Source organism: Panthera leo, chromosome F3, assembly GCF_018350215.1.
Source record: "Panthera leo isolate Ple1 chromosome F3, P.leo_Ple1_pat1.1, whole genome shotgun sequence".
In the NCBI taxonomy this organism is placed as follows: Eukaryota; Metazoa; Chordata; class Mammalia; order Carnivora; family Felidae; genus Panthera; species Panthera leo.
The window spans coordinates 63749162-63768533 of NC_056696.1; the positions used below are offsets into that span (position 1 = coordinate 63749162).

General features: G+C 47.7%; 1 protein-coding gene across 1 annotated transcript; it reads left to right on the plus strand.

Moving 5' to 3' along the window:
- The first annotated feature begins 1242 nt into the window (after window positions 1-1242).
- On the plus strand, window positions 1243-6435 carry MPZ (myelin protein zero). The gene is made up of 6 exons (XM_042925325.1): window positions 1243-1354; window positions 3844-4010; window positions 4249-4462; window positions 4712-4847; window positions 5006-5063; window positions 5188-6435. Exons 1-6 carry the CDS (start codon window positions 1288-1290, stop codon window positions 5287-5289), a joined length of 744 nt encoding a protein of 247 aa, XP_042781259.1. The 5' UTR covers window positions 1243-1287; the 3' UTR covers window positions 5290-6435.
- The last annotated feature ends 12937 nt before the right edge of the window (window positions 6436-19372 follow it).

Here is a 19372-nt window from a genome sequence, read left to right on the forward strand (position 1 = left end):
AGTGGAGGCCACAAGATCTGCCTTGAATATCCTCAGTACTTCAGAAACCTACACACACACACACACACACACACACACACACACACACACATTTTCTTCTGGCTTTGTTTTTGCTTTTGCTATATCTGCCTGGATAACTTTACCCATTCCTTTTCTTCAAAATGGCACACATCCTTCAAAGCTGGTCCATATCTAAAGTTGCCTTCCAGACACAACTCCCCTGCCTCTGAACTTCATTTAGTAAATGGCTTAGTTTTGTTTTTAACCCTCCGTTACTAACTTAATCTCCTGGATGTTTGTGAACTACTACGCATGTTCAAGCAGATCTGGTTGTGCCCTCCTTGGTATACTAAGCACTTGGTTCATCACTCTGCTATGGCAAGAATGATGGTTGATCGTGTTGGGTATTGATGGATTTGTCCTTTGGTCCTCCCCTCTCTGCCCCCGCCAACTAGATTTTAAACTCCTTCAAGGAGAAACTTAATTTTTATTCCTCTTTCTGTTACCCACAAACCCATACTTTACATATAGCTGGCATTCAATTCAATTGTGTTGCCTTGTCCTAAACCGCAATGGACTTAAACTGCAGCATGAGGCATTGAAAGATTCCCTGACAAAGAGGGAAAGCTCGGGGAAACTATTTCCTGGATATTTTCCAGTGGAGAAAGCTTCTATCAGGGAAGAATCACCCAGGATGCAGGGAGATGGGGGGTGGGGAGAAGGACTCCCAAATGACCTGGTCATCTCAAGAAGCCTATAATGCAACCAGCAGTCATCGAAAAAATTAAAAATTAAAATTAAAAAAAGACAAGGGATATCCCATTTTCAGAGTTCTCTGGGGGAGCCATTCTCTGGGAAGGAGGCTATAGAGAAATTCCCTCTCATGGCCTAAGGATTCAGGTTCCCCTGCCCATCTATCCCTCGGAGAAGTGTGTTTATGTCCCTTTTTCTGTCCCTCTCCCTCACCTCCCCCCCCCCCCCAGGCATTCCAGCCTAGGGCAGGGGGAGGCCATCAGACACAAAGCCCTCTGTGTATGGGGTGGTATGTGTCCCCCCACCCCTCCACCGAGAGGACACAATGCCCCTTCTGCTCCCTGTACTCTTCCCCCCTCCCCACCACCTCTCAACTGCACATGCCAGGCTGCAATTGGTTACTGGCTCAGGACAGCCCCCTCATACTGGGGCCCCAGGGGATTTTAAGCGGATTCCAGGAACCCCCCGCTCAGTTCCTTGTCCCCCACTCTCCCATCCCCACAGACGCTCCGAGCCCTTGCCCCTGCCCCAGCTATGGCTCCTGGGGCTCCCTCGTCCAGCCCCAGTCCTATCCTGGCTGCGCTGCTCTTCTCCTCTTTGGGTAAGTGGAGCCACCCCAGTCTGGGAGCCCTGGAGCTCAGCTTGCCTCTCAGCAACCTTCTCCCTGCCTTCACTGCATGCCCCACCGCCACCAAAGAGTGAGCAGGAGCAGGAAGGTGATATTATAGTCGGAGAGAAAATATATATAGCTTAGAGGGAGACAATAAAGGTATTCTGTGAAGGGAGAAGGTAAAAGAGCGTAGAGAGCTTCCCTGAGGTGGACCTGACTGGATCCAGGTTGGAAGGTAGTAACATGCCCCCAAAGCCATGCTGAGCACCTGGTGGGAAGCAGTGTTATGGTGTGGTAAGGAACAGGACAGACACCTGGGTCGGGTACCTAATCATTCCCTAGCAGTGCCTGAGGTACTTAACCTTAGTTCCCCTGAATAGGAAGGTCGGGAAATGTGATCTAAGGAAGGAGCCCAAGGTCTGTGGTCCCAACTCCTCGAATCTTTGTCTCTTGGTGCCTCAGTTTCTCTCTGTGGATCCATTGTCTATTATGCAGGCAAAAGGAGTAGGAGGGAGGTTCTATGAGATTCTAAGATCTTGTCCATCTAAAGCAGTCTTCCTTTATAAGGTGACCAAACCCTTTCTCACCCCATGGCAGATGTTGGGTGGGCAAGTGAAAGTCAAAAGTAGAGATATTTGAATGGACAGTTCCCTTCTCCAAACGGCCCCAAAGCCTAACACGATAGATGAGTAGTAGGCAAATTGGGGGTCGGGGAGAACGGCTCAGAATATCAGCTCTTTGAGTCCTGACCCCAGAATCCAGACCCTTCTGGGTGCTGTGCTGGACTAGTCTGGGACACCCAGAGAAAATGTTAAAGATAAGGAGTTGGAGAAGGTCATAGTGAGGGCAATGGGGAGAAGGAGTGTTGGAGAATAAGGAAGAGGGTTCTGTTCTAGCACCTGTCCCTCTCATAGTACCATTGAGCAGGGCTGAAGGGCAGTGGTTGATGTTAGAACAGGAGGAATAGAAGTTAGATCCAATGAATAACCTTCGTTGTTGCATTTGGGATTCCCAAGAGACCTCTAAGGAGAAGGGGGCCACTGATCTTGCATGCTGAGGTGGGAGATTTGAGACTATGGAGCAGGAGTGGGGGGTGGTGATGGGGTCTGGGGATGGCAGGAGCCCCCAACATTGGTCAGACAATGGGTCTCTGTTTGTTTGGTCGCTTCCTCCCCCTCCCATAGAACAAAAGGGTCTACAGTTGCCCCCACCCCGGGCCAGCCCACACACATAATCTCCCTGGAATGGCCTTCCTTGTGTGGGTGAGTCTTGGGAGTGGCACTGGGCCAGCATGGCCAAGAGGAGGGTGACAAGGGTCAAGCCACAGAGGGCTCACATGCAAAGTCATCTGAGCTCTGAGCTTGGGATCTTCCTCTGTACCCAACTTCCCCTGAGAAGCTCCCTGACCTCCCAGTCGACAGCAAGCTGTATGGCAACCAGGGATGCAGCAGCGAGGACAGTTGGGCCAGGAAAAAACAGTCTTAATTATCTTCATTTTTTTTCTGTGAGAAATTTGAATGTGTGATGCTGTGAAATACTACGCAGCTGTTAAAAATAAGATTGATCTCTATGAATCAACATGGGAAGTTCCCTCAGACACATAGGCATATTATACATCCTCTTAAGTGAAAAAAGCCAAGTACAATATAATGCAATGTATCGCAAAAAGGAAAGAAAAGCTCCATAAGACAAAACTATTTCATGTTTTGAGTTTGTTGGGTTTACACTGCACTCGATACATAGAAAACGGTTACTTACTAAACTGATCGACAGTGGTCATATTTGGGAGGGGACTACAGGAAAAGCATTTGTTGGGGGAGGCGTCAAGAAAGACTCTAGCGGGGCGCCTGGGTGGCCCAGTCGGTTGAGCGTCTGACTTTGGCTCAGGTCATGATCTTGCGGTTTGTGAGTTCAAGCCCCATGTCGGGCTCTGTGCTGACAGCTCAGAGCCTGGAGCCTGCCTCTGATTCTGTGTCTCCCCCTCTCTCTCTGCCCCTCCCTGACTCATGCTCTCTCTCTGTCTCAGAAATAAAGAAGCATTAAAAAACATTTTTTTTAAAAGAAAGACTTTAGCTTTATCTCTATTTGAATGGTTTCTAAAAAAGAATGCAATATGTATTACCATATAACTTATAAATTAAAATTTTTTGAAGCCTGCATCTTAGGGGTACCTTAAGAGTTAAATACTGACCCAAAGGGAAAGGGAGACTTGGAGACAGAATCCACCTTCTGGAAGTCCTCAAGAGAGTTCTGTTACTGCTGATTTCATTTCCTCTTATGAACACACTGAACTTGAACCCAACGCAGCGTTTCTGCCTAACTGTTCAGCTGGCCCAGAGAAATCTGGGCTTGACAGTGGATCATTTCTGCCCCAGCTTTGCTGTGGTCTCTACTCAGCCCTTGGCTTCCTATTGGTCTCGCTTCCTCTGGATCCCTTAGTGGGTCCCGGGCGCCCATCTGACTCCCCTCTCTGCTTGCAGTGCTCCCCCTGGCCCAGGCCATTGTGGTTTACACTGACAAGGAGGTCCATGGCGCCGTGGGCTCCCGGGTGACCCTGCATTGCTCGTTCTGGTCCAGCGAGTGGATCTCAGATGACATCTCCTTCACCTGGCGCTACCAGCCCGAAGGGGGCCGTGATGCTATCTCGGTGAGTGCCTGGGGGCGTCCTGGGATTGGATAACCAAACGGTGCTCCGAAGAACAACAGAAAAGAGCACTTGGGCAACCGAGGGGACATCCTTTGAGCCCTAACCCTAACTGTGGCAAGGTAAGTAGCCATCTGACTAGGGCCTATCTACACTGTCTCCCCCACCCCCAACTACCCTCTCCAGCCCAGGAGCCCTTACCCTGAGGCTAGACCCACATACTTCCCCTCATTCCTCATAGATCTTCCACTATGCCAAGGGACAACCCTACATTGACGAGGTGGGGACCTTCAAAGAGCGCATCCAGTGGGTAGGGGACCCTCACTGGAAGGATGGCTCTATTGTCATACACAACCTGGACTACAGTGACAACGGCACTTTCACCTGTGACGTCAAAAACCCACCAGACATAGTGGGCAAGACTTCTCAGGTCACACTCTATGTCTTTGAAAAAGGTGTGAGAGGAGATGGCCCAGGGGGTCTGGCAATACAGGGAGGACTGGGGGTGGGGGGTGGGGGGGAGGGAAGGGCTGGGGGAAGAGGCAAAATACCTGGGCTAATGCCCTTCAGGCTCTGGGAGGGCGGGCAGAAGACAGCCGTGGCTGAGCGCTGTACGTCTGAAACAGCAGGGAGTGGGTGTGGGGCCAGGAACCGAAGGTGCGTGGCCCCGCTCACCCCTTTACTTGTTTTCCCTCCCCTCCTAGTGCCTACGAGGTACGGGGTGGTGCTGGGAGCCGTGATCGGCGGTGTCTTGGGGGTGGTGCTGTTGCTGCTGCTGCTTTTCTATCTGACCCGATACTGCTGGCTACGCAGACAGGCGGCCCTGCAGAGGAGGCTCAGGTAAGGGGAGCCTGGCGACCCTCCCTTTAACCCCGCTGTTCCCCATCGGGGCAGAAACTTCTTGGGGGGGGGGGAGCGGCAAAGGGAGGAGGAAGCTATAGCTGCTCTCCAGGGGGGCCTGGAGCGGGGCAAACCCACAGCACCGCCTTTCCCTGCAGCGCCATGGAGAAGGGGAAATTGCACAAGGCTGCGAAGGACTCGAAGCGCGGCCGGCAGGTCAGTGGAACTCGGGGCCTGGACAAGGCGCGGAGCTACCTGGCAGCAGTAAGGGATGGGATGGGACCAGGGTGGGGCTGGGCCCCCCCAGAAGGGTGACTGAGGTGTGACCCCCTCCCTGCAGACGCCAGCGCTGTATGCCATGCTGGACCACAGCAGAAGCACCAAAGCTGCCAGTGAAAAGAAGGCCAAGGGGCTGGGGGAGTCTCGCAAGGATAAGAAATAGCGGTTAGCGGGCCGGGCGGGGGGTCGGGGGTCAGGGCGGGAGCCCACCAAAGGCTCTCAGGTGGTGGTCATAGAGATGGAACTGCGGAAGGATGACCAGAGCTCGGAGCTCCGGCCTGCGGTCAAGTCCCCCAGCAGAACCAGCCTCAAGAACGCCCTCAAGAACATGATGGGTCTGGACTCCGACAAGTGACCACCCCCCTGGGCCCTCCCAGAGCAGGGGGACCTAAGCTCCTCTTCTTCCCCCCGTCTAGGTGCTTTCCTCCTTAACTCCCCAGCCCTGCCCTGCCCTCAGCACCCTTTGAGATGTAAGTTTCATTCCAAAGTTCATGCCCCAGGCCCCTCCCATCTCCCCCCACCTGCACCCACGGCTTTCTGGGAACCCAGGGGCCTCACCCTCCCCTTCACCGGCCCCAAGGACTGTGTGTTTGGTGCCCGTCCCTCTGGCACCGAGAAGAAAGGGACCTTGATACCCCGTGCCTCAGCTCCAGGCCACCTGGCGCTCCCATCCCTTGCGGCACCCGGCCTGTCCCTCCTTCTTTTCTTTCTGACCCTCCCTCCCCTTCATCAGGTGGCCCAGCTCCATATTCTGTCCTCCCGGCTAACACCCAGAACATCCAGATCAGACTCTCCTTCAGGGTTTATTTAGGTTGTTAGTTATTTTTTATTTTTTAATCCAGTCTTGTTTGTTTGTTTACCGGCGCCCTCCCCCCATGACTGAGTACCAATGACGTCATGTGGTTTTTGCATTTCCCCCTCCCCCCTCCCCATTAAATCCTTCATGGAGAGCTAGCCCAAGCAGAGGGGCCCCTGGTCCTCAATCCTCAGCTACAGGACTGGTGCCCCTGACCACTTTAGGGCACCGTTCCGGGACTCGAGGTCATGGGGAAGGAGAGACAGAGAGAGACAAAGAATCCTCACAGGTCAGGGCATTGAGGACGGGGCAAATAAGCCTTAAGAAAGGGCTTTAAACAACCAAACAGAAAGGAAAAATAAACGGGAAGTGGGGGGGGGGGGAGGGGAAGGCTGCACTCCCAGCCACAGGGGACTCTTAGGATTTTTCTACATTCTGTATATTTCTTCTCAAACTCCCAAATGTCCTTAAATGTTTAATAAACACTGACATTTCCAGAAGTGCTGCCTCCATCTCCAACTTCCTCATTCTCCTGGGAATATCCCTGCCCCCTATTCCATCCCAGGCCCCCTACGTTCCCCCTTCCTTCCCCTCTCCCAGTCCTCTTCCTCATCACCTGGTTTCGGTTGTTAAGAATTTGGCTTTATGTTACGGACCTCCCATAGTACAGTGGAAAGAACTCTGAAATAGGCTCCCAAGACGCCTTCAGCAAATATCCAGTGAGTTTATCCTGTGTGCTGAACTGTGTATCAGCCTCTGTGTTTACATGGGTTAGAACACAGACTCCCTCTTTACCAGGATCTGAGTTTTTAAAATATGCCCACCCATCTGTGTGGCCCATGGCTGGTTATTTGACTTTTCTGTTTCTGCCTTTGTAAATTGAGATGATACCTGCCCTGCTTAATTTTTTTGAGAAGCAAATGAGATCCTGTATATGGAAACCTTTGTAAACCATAAATGGATATGCAACTAAGATATTAAGGATCAGTCTTTTAAAGATGTTTCTACAGGGGCGCCTGGGTGACTCAGTTGGTTGAGTGTCCGGCTCTTGATTTCGGCTCAGGTCATGATCCCAAGGTCATGGGATTGAGCCCCACAGCAGGCTCCTCACTGATCATGGAGCCTGCTTGGAATTCTCTCTTTCTCTCTCTTTCTCTCTCTCCCTCTCCCCCTCTCTCTCTCCCCCTCCCCACTGTCTCCCTCTCTAAAAAGATTGCTTGAAGATATTTCTACATCTTGCCTAAAGGATTACACTTTACGAATTAGCATAAATCCCATTCCCCCTACCAACACAGGCATGTGTAACTTTAGTTGGTGCATTATTTTAGCTATGCTATTAATACCTCATTATCTAGTTTGTTGGTATGCTAACGTAGGTACACCATTAATGGCCTGGGATACTAAGATGATTGTGGAAAGATATATATAAAAGTTTCCTGGGGGGTCACTGATGGCAAAAAAAACCCCAAGACTCCTGCAAGTTATTTCTTCACCTTATTAAGAGGTTAAAGATAAGATTTTTTTTTAAATTTAAAAAAAAAATTTTTTTTTTTAATTTATTTTTGAGACAGGGAGAGACAGAGCATGAACAGGGGAGGGTCAGAGAGAGGGAGACACAGAATCGGAAACAGGCACAGAGCCGGACGCGGGGCTCAAACTCACGGACCGCGAGATCATGACCTGAGCCGAAGTCGGCCGCTTAACCGACTGAGCCACCCAGGAGCCCCAAAGATAAGATTTTTTAACACCGGCTTTGCCCAAATCCAGAGTGCTTTCATTTATTTCAAGCCATGTCTTCTGCTTTTTTATTTTTTTATTAAAAAACATTTTTTTTATTTTAGAGAGACAGTGTGCACAAGTGGGGGTGGAGAGGAGCAGAGAGAGAGAGAGAGAGAGAGAGAGAGAATCTTAAGCAGGCTTCATGCTCAGCCCAGAGTCCCCAACACAGGGCTAGATCCCATAACTCTGGGATCAAGACCTGAGCCTGAAATCAAGAGTCGGACGCGCAACTAACTGAGCCACCCAGGCAGCCCGGTCTTCTACTTTTTTATAAAGAAAAATTAACCCAAATTCATTTCAATACAAAAGCGAATAGATTTCATTGGATAAATGCAAATCAAAACTACAATGAGATAAACCACTTCACACCCATTAGGATGGCTCCTATCAAAAAACCAAAACAAGGGGCACCTGGGTGGCTCGGTTGAGCATCCGACTTCGGCTCAGGTCATGATCTCACGGTCTGTGAGTTTGAGCCCCACGTTGGGCTCTGGGCTGACAGAGCCTGGAGGCTGCTTCGGAGTCTGTGTCTCCCTCTGTCTCTCTTCTCTCTCTCTCTCTCCCTCTCTGTCAAAAATAAATAAACATTGGGGCGCCTGGGTGGCGCAGTCGGTTAAGCGTCCGACTTCAGCCAGGTCACGATCTCACGGTCCGTGAGTTCGAGCCCCGCGTCAGGCTCTGGGCTGATGGCTCGGAGCCTGGAGCCTGTTTCCGATTCTGTGTCTCCCTCTCTCTCTGCCCCTCCCCCGTTCATGCTCTGTCTCTCTCTGTCCCAAAAATAAAAAAAATAAAAAACGTTGAAAAAAATAAATAAATAAATAAATAAATAAATAAACATTAAAAAAACCCAGCAAAACAAAACGCAATGACAAGTGCTGGAGAGGATGTGGAAAAATTAGAAGCCTTGTACCCTGTTGGTGGGAATGTAATTTGGTACAGCCCCTGGGGAAAACAATATGGAGATTTTTTAAATAATGAAATATAGAATTACCATATGATTCAACAATTCAGCTTTTGGATGTATACCCAAAAGGATTGCAAGCAGGGCCTTAAAGAGGTATTTGTACAGCCCTGTTCCCAACAGTATTATTCACAGCAGCTAAAGTGTGGAAGCAACCCAAATGTCTGTGGATGGGTGATCAGAGAAGCAAAATGTGGTATATGCATGCAATTGACTATTCTTCAGAAAGGAAGAAAATTCTGACTTATGCTACAACGTGATTGAACTTGAGGACACTATGCTATGTAAAATAAGCCAGTCACAAAAAAGACAACTATCGTGTGATTCCACTTATAGGATATGTACTTAGAGTAGTCCCGATCGTCCAGACAGAGAGTAGAATGGTGGTTTCCGGGGACTGAGGGAAGGGGAGACAGAGGAGTTATTGTTTAATAGGTGTAGAGTTTCAGTTTTATCAGATGAAGAGTTATGGTGACGGAAAATGGTGACGGCTGCAGAGTATTACAGATGTGCGTAATACCGCTGAACTGTACAAAAAAAAATAGTTAAGATGGTAAATTTTTTAAGTGTATTTATTTTGAGAGAGAGAGTAGGGGAGGGGCAGAGAGAAAGGGAGAGACAGAATCCCCAGCAGGCTCCACACTCTGAGCACAGAGCCCGTTGCGGGGCTCTGTTCCAGGAACTGAACCATGAGATCGTGACCTGCGCCGAAATCAGGAGTCCGGACGCTCTACCGACTGAGCCACCCAGGTGCCCCAAGATCGTAGATTTTATGTTAAGGGTATTTTATCACAATGCCAAAAAAATGGAAAATCAAGGCTAATAGAGGCCATATAGCTTTTTTGGGGGGGGAGAAGAAGTTTAGTCACAACTCAATGAAGTTGAGAGTCTGAGCTGAAGAGTCCTTACCAGTGGAACAGACTACAGAGTCCAGAAACATGCAAATAAGTGTGAGGCTATATTATATTATGAAAGTAACATTCTAGTTCAGTAGTAAATAAATGGATTATTTAATAAAAGATATCAGCATAATTGACATGTGTGTCTGGAAGAAAGCAAAGTAAGATCTTTATCGTTTTGTATTCAAAATTAAAATCAAATGTAAAAAAAAAAAAAAAATATATATATATATATATATATATATATATACAAATATCAAAAGGGGGGGGAAGCAATATCCAACTTAAGATGATTGTTGCCCTGTGACAATCAAATGTAGCTTTCATTTGGATAAACAAATAACACATCATGTATAAGAATATTTGCTTAATCTCCAGATGAGGAAGTCTTTTAAGCAAGTCAGGAAGTTCAGAAATCTTATAATAAGCGCATAAAATCTTGAACCACTTTAACGGAATAATATATTAGAAATGAAACTAGGGGCACCTGGGTGACTCAGTCAGTTGAGGAACCAACTTTTGATTTCGGCTCAGGTCATGATTCCAGGGTCGTGGGATCGAGCCCTGCATCGGACTCAATGATGAACATGGAGCCTGCCTAAGATTCTCTCTGTCTCCTTCTACCCCTCCCCCACTTGAGTGCAGGAGCGCTCGCGCACTCTCTCTCTCTCTCTCTCTCTTTCTCTCTCTCTCTCCCTCTGCCCCTCCTCCCCTTGTCCCACCCCTCCACTCCCCAGCCCCCACCCCCCCACTCATATGCACCTGTCTCTCAACATTCAACATTATCAACCACTTCCTCTTTCTGGTACCACTCTAATTCTTGGCTTCCTTGAAACACTATCCTCGTGTTTCTCCTCCCTATTTGAGAAATCATGAATTCGTCTTAAAGTAGAGATTGAAGCAACCCCGGGGGCGCCTGGGTGGCTCAGTCGGTTAAGCGGCCGACTTCAGCTCAGGTCATGATCTCGCATTCCGTGAGTTCGAGCCCCGCGTCGGGCTCTGTGCCGACAGCTCAGAGCCTGGAGCCTGTTTCAGATTCTGTGTCTCCCTCTCTCTGACCCTCCCCCGTTCATGCTCTGTCTCTCTCTGTCTCAAAAATAAATAAACATTAAAAAAAAATTAAAAAAAAAAAAAGAAGCAACCTGGAAGACATCTTTTGTTTGTCCCACATGATGTGTTATTTGTTTATCCAAATGAAAGCTACATTTGATGGTCACAGGGCAACAATCATCTCAAGTTGAATATTGCTTCCCCTCCCCCCCACTTCAAGTGAGGCCTCCATACTCACTGCTCACTTCCCTACCTGCCTGACGACTCTTAGTGTATGAATTTGCTACCCTGCCTGAAAACACCTAAGAAATTGGACAACTATTCATGTGTGGAGCGAGGGTGGGGTAGGGAGGCTGCAGTCAGACTTACACACACAGACTTACACACACACACAGACTTACACACACTCCTCACGGCTCCTCAAACAGGCCATCCGTCACGATGCTCATCCGGCTACATTAGTTACTCCTCAGAATAAAATGCCTAATTTAGACCAACACATATCTAAAACAAGCAAATAAAAAATGTGTCACATCACTATAGTCCTCATTTCTGTGACTGATCAAGAAGCCATAATTGATATCTATGAACTGCTTCCCCCATTCATTCCGTATTTTCCCTGCCCTCAGCCAGAATCTCAGATAGTCAAGGTTCTTTACCTGGTAAAGTGACCCAGACTTCCATTTCCGGCTCAAGGTCTGAGCCCTCAATTGTCCTGCCTTTTTTTCTGCTGCTACGTTTTTCCATTAACCTTTACTATTAGGCATGGAAGTACTAAGTGGGCCCAGAGAATCCCCTGGGTTCTCTGAAATAGTTCTTGCTGCTCCCAGTGGGCAGCAGCAACCCAAATTCCCCCAGGTTATCAGGATCAACCACACCAGTCAGCTGAGTAATCCCTGGACCTCTTGGTTCAGTGGTACATGGAGTCCCGAAGGACCAGGTGACAGTCTCATCTTCCAAGTCAATGGAACCATCGTGTTCCCTGGTGGAAACATTCTCTGTTTGGGAACAAAGTCCTTCAAACCAACAGAGCCCGAAGTTGCTGAGAGAAACAAAAATTCTGTGAGGGGGTTATTAGGTGTAACAGTGAAAGAACCACTCCACTCCCACCCCTGACTTCTGAACCACATACTCTGCTATAGTAGGGGAGACGACACCATATAATGGTCTCTGATTCAAAGCGTAGGTTGCGTCTTGTGAGACAGAACTCCATTCCTTCGGTGTTGTCTCCCAACCGTTGCTGTGGTCTTCAGTAAGCCCTTCCATGTTTCAAACAGGTATCGGCTTCCAGGTGATGGGGGATATGGTAAGACCACTTCATTCCAGATGGTAGGGTATGTGGTAAGACCACTGAATTCCACTTAAATCCCATTACCGCACCTTCCCTTGCTATGCAGTAAGTTCCTCGATTAGACACAATGCTATAGGGAGTGCTACAACTGTGGGTAAAGCATTCTGTGAATTCACCAATGCTTTTCATTCAATTTTCATTGCTTCCACCAATTCAGATGTCTGGCTGGTTCCCCCAGGGAATGGTACATATCAGGGACTCAGTGTTGGTCTCTGCTGTTGACATATTGGCATTCGGCAATAGCGCTAACCAGATTAGCCTTGGTAGAGAGAAATCTATGTTTTTGAGCTCATTCATAGCCTCCATGTCTGTCAACATGGCCACTTTATTCAAGAGACCATTGAGCAAGCACCGGGGTGAGCAAGGACAGAGGCCCTTGGTGGACACACACAGTCTGAGCCCATTCTCAGCATTCCATTGGAGCATCTCTTCCCCAGGCTTCCTTGCCACCAGTGTTAGAACCCTGTGCTTTCTGGTCTCTGACCATCCAGCCAAACCATTAGTAACTGCCCTTGAATCAGGATAGATCTATACCTCTGGCCATCGCTCACTGCCGACAGTGAACAACCAAATGTACTGGCCACCAAGACTAGTCTTTTTCCTTCACTGAGAGAATTTTCCTTTACCATTGTCCTTCGGTGTCACTCCTGAGTGGGGCTGTAATGGTATAGCTCTTCCCTTTTGAAGTTTTTTTTTTTTTTAAATAATCTCTACACTTAATGTGGGGCTCAAACTCATGACCCCAAGAGCAAAAGTCTCATGCTTTTCCAACTGAGCCAGCCAGGCACCCCTATAGCTCTTTGCTTTGGGGCACTACCAGCACATATAAACCAGGCTGAAATTTTTTTTTAATTCAGCCAACTGGTCAAGCATTGAGGAAGAGAAGCAATACAGCAGGAGCAGTGTGAAAGGATCTTGAACCTCCTGCTCATACAACTTACCTTCTGGAGGAAAAAAAAAAAAAAAAGCTTGTTTTTTTATATATAGTTTCCATTAATGGTAATCTGATATTGTGTATACCCAATCTTATGGCTAAGTGGATTAAACAACACTTGGTTCAGGGTGACTGGGTGGCTCAGTCAGTTAAGCGTCTGACTTCGGCTGGGGTCATGATCTCACAGTTTGGGAGTTCGAGTCCTGCTGTCAGCACAGAGCCTGCTTCGGATCCTCTGTCCCCCTTTCTCTCTGCCCCTACCCTGCTTGCGCGCACTCTCTTTCTCTCTCAAAAATAAACGTTAAAAAATTTTTTTTTTATTATTACGTTTCTTTATTTTTGATAGGCAGAGACAGAGCATGAGTGGGAGAGGGGCAGAGAGAGAGGGAGACACAGAATCCGAAGCAGGCTCCAGGCCCAGAGCCCGACGCGGGGCTCGAACCCACAAGCTGTGAGATCATGACTTGAGCCAGAGTCGGACGCTTAACTGACTGAGCCACCCAGGCGCCCCAAAATAAACATTTTTAAAAATTAAAAGAAACCACACATCTTTGGTCTTTGTCCTGTTTCTTGAACTTCCTGATGACTGCAATAAAGGTATCATTTGTTATGTTAATGAGGCAAAGTTAGGGAAGCTCTACTTAACCTAAAGATGATGCTGGGTTGGGAGAAGCAGCCAAGTGATTAGAGGTTTGGAACTTTCAGTCCCGTCCCCCTGACCTCCAGAGAGGGGACAGGGGCTTCAAGGTTGACTCGATCACCAGTGGCCAATGAGTTAATCAGTCATGTCTATGGAATGAAACCTCCATAAAAGCTTAAAAGGAGGGGCGCCTGGGTGGCTCAGTGGGTTGAGCGTGACTTCAGCTCAGGTCGTGATCTCACAGTTGGTGAGTTGAGTCCTGCATTGGGCTCACTGGTGTCAGCGAAGAACCCACTTCAGATCCTCTGTCCCCCTCTCTGTCCCTCCCCAGCTTGCACTGTCTCAAAAATAAACTAACATTAAAAACAAAACAAAACAAAAAACTACAAGGAGAGCTTCTGGGTTGGGAAACCCTCGGAAGTGTGGGGACAGTGGTGCACTTGGCAAGGGCACGGAAGCTCCTTGTCCCTTCCCCATACATTGCCCCATGTATCTGTTCCACCTGGCTGTTCTAGCATGATGTTTTTTTAGAATGAGCCAGTAATCTAGTAAGTAAAATGTTTCTGAATTCTGTGAGCTGCTCTAGCAAATTAATCAAATCCAAGGAGGAGGTTATTGAAACCTATGGCCTCTATAGCAGGTGGGTCAGAAGCCCAGGTAAAAACCTTGGACTCCCAACGGGCATCCGAAGGGGGCAAGGAGCAGTTTTGTAGGACCAAGCCCGTAAACTGTGGGTCTGACATTATCTCCGGGTAGACAGTGTTAGAATTGAGTTGAATTGTAGGATGCCCAGCTAGTGTCAGAGAATTGCATGGTGGTGTGGGAAAATCATACACACACAAAAACAAACCCTCTGGAATTGGGAACAGAACCTGTACAAGAGATGTACTGAATGTCAGATTACTAGATTGGTGTTAGAATGAAAGGAATTATGGCCCAAATCAGAAAAGCCTTCCATAACAGCTTCTTTCCTTAGAAAGTGCTTTGGAGTCATCTAGAAGGTTTTATTTATTTTAAAGATTTTAGTTTTTAAAAATGCTTATTCTTGAGAAAGAGAGAGAGAGCATGCACCGGGAGGGGAGGGGCAGAGAGAGAGAATCTCAAGGAGGCTCTGTGCTGCCAGCGCAGAGCCCGACCCGGGGCTTGAACTTACTAACTGTGAGATCATGATCTGAGCCAAAATCAAGAGTTGGACGCTTAACCAAGTGAACCACCCAGGTGCCCCTAAAGATTTTATTTTTATTTATTTTTTAATTTATTTGTTCATTTTTAAATTTACATCTAAGTTAGTTAGCATATAGTGCAACAGTGATTTCAGGAGTAGATTCCTTAATGCCCCTGACCCATTTAGCCCATCCCTCCCAACCCCTCCAGCAACGCTTTGTTCTCTATGTTTAAGAGGCTCTTATGTTTTGTCCCCCTCCCTGTTTTTATTTTTTAATTTTTGGTAACATTTATTCATTTTTGAGAGACAGAGAGAGACAGAGTGCAAGTGGGGGAGGGGCAGAGAGAGAGGGACACAGAATCTGTTGCAGGCTCCAGGCTCTGAGCCATCAGCACAGAGCTCAACTCGGGGCTCAAACTCATGAACCTCGAGATCATGATCTGAGCCAAAGTTGGACGCTTAACTGACTGAGATACTCAGGTGCCCCTGTCCCCCTCCCTGTTTTTATATTATTTTTGTTTCCCTTCCCTTCTGGTCAGCTGTTTTGTCTCTTAAAGTCCTCATGTGAGTGAAGTCATGTGGTATTTGTCTTTCTCCAACTGACTAATTTCACTTAGCATAATACCCTCTAGTTCCGTCCACGTAGTTGCAAATGGCAAAATTTCATTCTTTTTGATTGCCGAGTAATACTCCATTGTGTGTGTGTGTGTGTGTGTGTGTGTGTGTGTATACGTGTATATATATATATGTGTGTGTGTGTGTGTGTGTATATGTACATATATATATACATATATACTGTCCCCACGTATATATATATACATATATATATACACATATATACTGTCCCCACGTATATATATACCATATCTTCTTTATCCATTCATCCATCGGTGGATATTTGGGCTCCTTCCCTACTCTGGCTATTGTCGATAGCGCTGCTATAAACATTGCGGTGCATGTGCCCCTTGGAAACAGCACACCTGTATCCCTTGGATAAATGCCCAGTAGTGCAATAGAAGTTACACCAGTATAAGATTAACAAGTTTGGGGATCTAATGTACAGCATAGTGATACTAGCTAATAATACTGTATCATAGACTTGAATGTTGCTAAGAGAGTAGATCTTAAATGTTCTCGCCACAAAACGGAAATGGTAACTATGTGATCAAATGACGGTGGTAGCTAATACTATGGTGTTCATTTTGCAATTTAGAAATGTGTCAAATCAGCAGGTTGTATCCTCTAAACTCACACAATGTAATGTGCCAGTTGTATCTCAAAAAAATCTGGAAAAAAGAAGTTCTATCAAAATCTATGTTATATATTCCTTCCCCGAAGACAGTTTCCATGAATTGAAATGAATGGAACGTGCAATGCTTGCAAAGTCCTTGTGAGAAATTACAGCTAAAAAGCAGTGTCTTGTCCATTGAGCCAGAGGCTCCACCAAGACAGTGGAGTTCTCACTGGATCTCCTCACTCCTGGTTATTCACACTCAGGAAATAAAAGCGATCAGAACACCTCCTTAGGAAGCAGTTATCCAGTGTGGGTGAAGCCAAATGGCCGTGCTTCCCCCACAAGAGTAGGGAGTCTGGGAATGAGCAAGTGTGTGTGTGTGTGTGTGTGTGTGCACGCGCGCATGCGCGTGTGCACATGCGTGTGCAGTGAGAGAGAGAGAAAGAGCAATCTCATAAGTAAAGGGTTGATTCTAGTGTGTGAATGTTGTTTAGTAATGCTTTAGGGTAAAATAACGATTCAGCAGAAGCTGATGCACTTACACCTCTTTGCTTATTCTGAAAGAACCACAAGTTAGGAATGGCCTGGAGAAGGAACTCACCCCTGCTTTTGGCAAGACCCTAAAACAGGCATCAAACCAGACCTGGTTTAAATTCCTGCTGTAGCTCTCTGTGATCTAGGACAAATTACCTGACTTCAGAACCTGGAGCTTGGTTAAGTTAGCACCTAACCTATGGTGAATTTCAAAGAAGAAATTGAGTGTTGGTGGCATAGTGGTTAGCATAGCTGTCTTCCAAAGAAGAAATTGAGAATGTGGGTAAACCACGTCACTAGGCACTTTGCGTGGAGTCGAAGCCTTATCCGTGCTAGTGCCTCACCATCTCTACCTCCCTCCCTTTTCTTCCTCTTTTCAGTTGAAGGAAGTGGGGGAACTCTCCCGCGGCACACTTAACTCCCTGTCCACTGGTCTGGATCTCCATCTGTCACTGGCTGCTTCACGATACAGACGCCATCACAATACAGACACCATCCTTTTGTCCTGAAGATGCTTTCCTTTCTAGGCATTAAGTATGGCTCTGGCTGAGCCCCGATTATTTACCTTGGGGTCCCTCTCTGAGCAGCCAGCCCATTGTAAAGACTCACAGCCTGGCCGTAATGTTTGGGGGTCTCTTTTATTTTTTTTTTTAATTTTTTTTTAACGTTTATTTTTGAGACAGAGAGAGACAGAGCATGAACAGGGGAGGGTCACAGAGAGAGGGAGACACAGAATCTGAAACAGGCTCCAGGCCCTGAGCTGTCAGCTCAGAGCCCGACGCGGGGCTCGAACCCACGGACCGTGAGATCATGACCTGAGCCGAAGTCAGACGCTTAACCGACCGAGCCACCCAGGCGCCCCCGGGGGTCTCTTTTAGAGAGAAAAGGGGTGGAGGCAGGAGAAAGGCAGGTTCCCAAATCCTCAGGCTGGTGCTGGGCCTGGCTTTCCAAAGGCTCAGGACATTAGTTCCCAACCCCCTCGGTCCGGTGCCCCTTTCACTCTCCTGAACGATATTCATATGCAATATAAACTATATACCTAATTTCAAAAAGTAAGTTTAATGCTCTGTTTTATAAAGGTGAAACAAAAGATTAATTTATAATACAAAAGAAAATATTTTAATATCTAATAGCAGGCATGGCTCCACATCTAATCTAATAGTCAGAGCCTTGGACTTAATATAGAATCACTGTGAACGCGACAGCAAAATGAGCCAACGGATAGGCGTCGGTAACTCAGATACCGTTAAGCAGCAGTGTTTTAGAGGACACGGATTTCTGGAAAGGGGAGCAGCTCTTGGCAAAGCCCTGAACAGAACAAATGATAAGTTCCTTCAATCTACACATCAGTTGCATTTCTGGCAAATTCGGTGTTTAAAATGATTTAAAAAAAAAAAAACCCAGTTTGTGTTCTTTTGTGCAATTAAGTGGAGTTCTGGGCTCCCGCAGACAAGAACGGGTCTTTCACCTATGTTGGTATCCAGTGGGGCTTTGCCAAGGCGTGTGGGCTGTGGGACATTTTGTGCAGTCCTGTCCCGGTCACTGCAGTATGTGCTGCATCTTTGGCCCCGAGACCCTGAGCAATACCGGGAAAAAATAAATAATACCTCCTCCTTGCCCACCCCACCCCTCAACATCTTAAAATAACCACAAATTACCCTCACGGATTTCCAAAACATCCTCTAGAGGGCAGTACGTCCCCCTGTTGAGAAGTGGCTTAGGCGACAAAACGTGACCAGGAGCCCTCCCAGGAGTTGGGGAAGAGTTTGGTTTCCTTTCACGAGGCCCACATCTGTTCACCCTTGTACCTGACGTGGGCCTGTTGACCCTCCCTCCTCTCTAGGCCCACATATCGGCCCTCCCTCCCCAGTTCTCTACCCGTTTCGCCTCGGGCGGCCTACACATTTCCTGGAACACGAGGGGAGGCAGCTGGAGGAGACCAGGCGCTGATAGAATTCTGGAAGGAGTCTGGCAGAGCAGTCGGGGAAAGCTAGGCCTGGTCCTTTCCTGGAAGGATGGGGCCCAGACGGGACCCAGATCTTCCCGCGTGGCCACAAGGGCCCAAGCAGGTACGCCCGAGCACAGCTAAGTTTGCCCTCAAACTTGGCAGGACAACATCCCCGCCTTCCAAGCCGTCCGCCTTCGCTCATCCAGTCCCTTGTTAAGGTGGTACAAGGAGCACAGATTCCGGAGCTAGACTCCTGAGTTCCAGTCCTGGCTCAACCATTCGCTTTGCTTTGGGAAGGTTATTTAGGCTCTCTGCGCTTCCGTTTCTTCATGTGTGAAATGAGGATAATGATAGTTATCCCTGCCACAGGGTTCCAAGAATCAGATGAGTTGATATACGTAAAAGTGTTGGGGGGCCTGGGTGGCTCAGTTAAGCAGCCGACTCTTTTTTTTTTCCTTCTAATATTTATTTATTTTTGAGAGAGAGACCGGACACGAGCGGGGGAGGGGCAGAGAGGGAGGGAGACACAGAATCGGAAGCAGGCTCCAGGCTCCGAGCAGTCAGCACAGAGCTGGACTCGGGGCTCGAACTCACGCACTGAGAGACCACGACCTGAGCTGACGTCAGCCGCCCAACCGGCTGAGCCACCCGGGCACCGCAAGTGTCTGACTCTTGATTTCGGCTCAGGTCATGATCTACGGTGAGACTGAGCCCTGGGTCGGGCTCTGTGCTCACAGCATGGAGCCCGCTTGGGATTCTCTCTCTCCCTCCCTGCCCCTCCCGCATGCATGCTCACTCACTCTATTATATATGTATATACACTTATATTTATATATTTATATTATATATATATATGTAAAAGTGCTTTGAACAGTGTCTGCACATACTCTTTTGCAAATCTTAGATATCATTATCGTCACCACCATTCATGCCCGTCAGGGAGCATCAGGCCAGC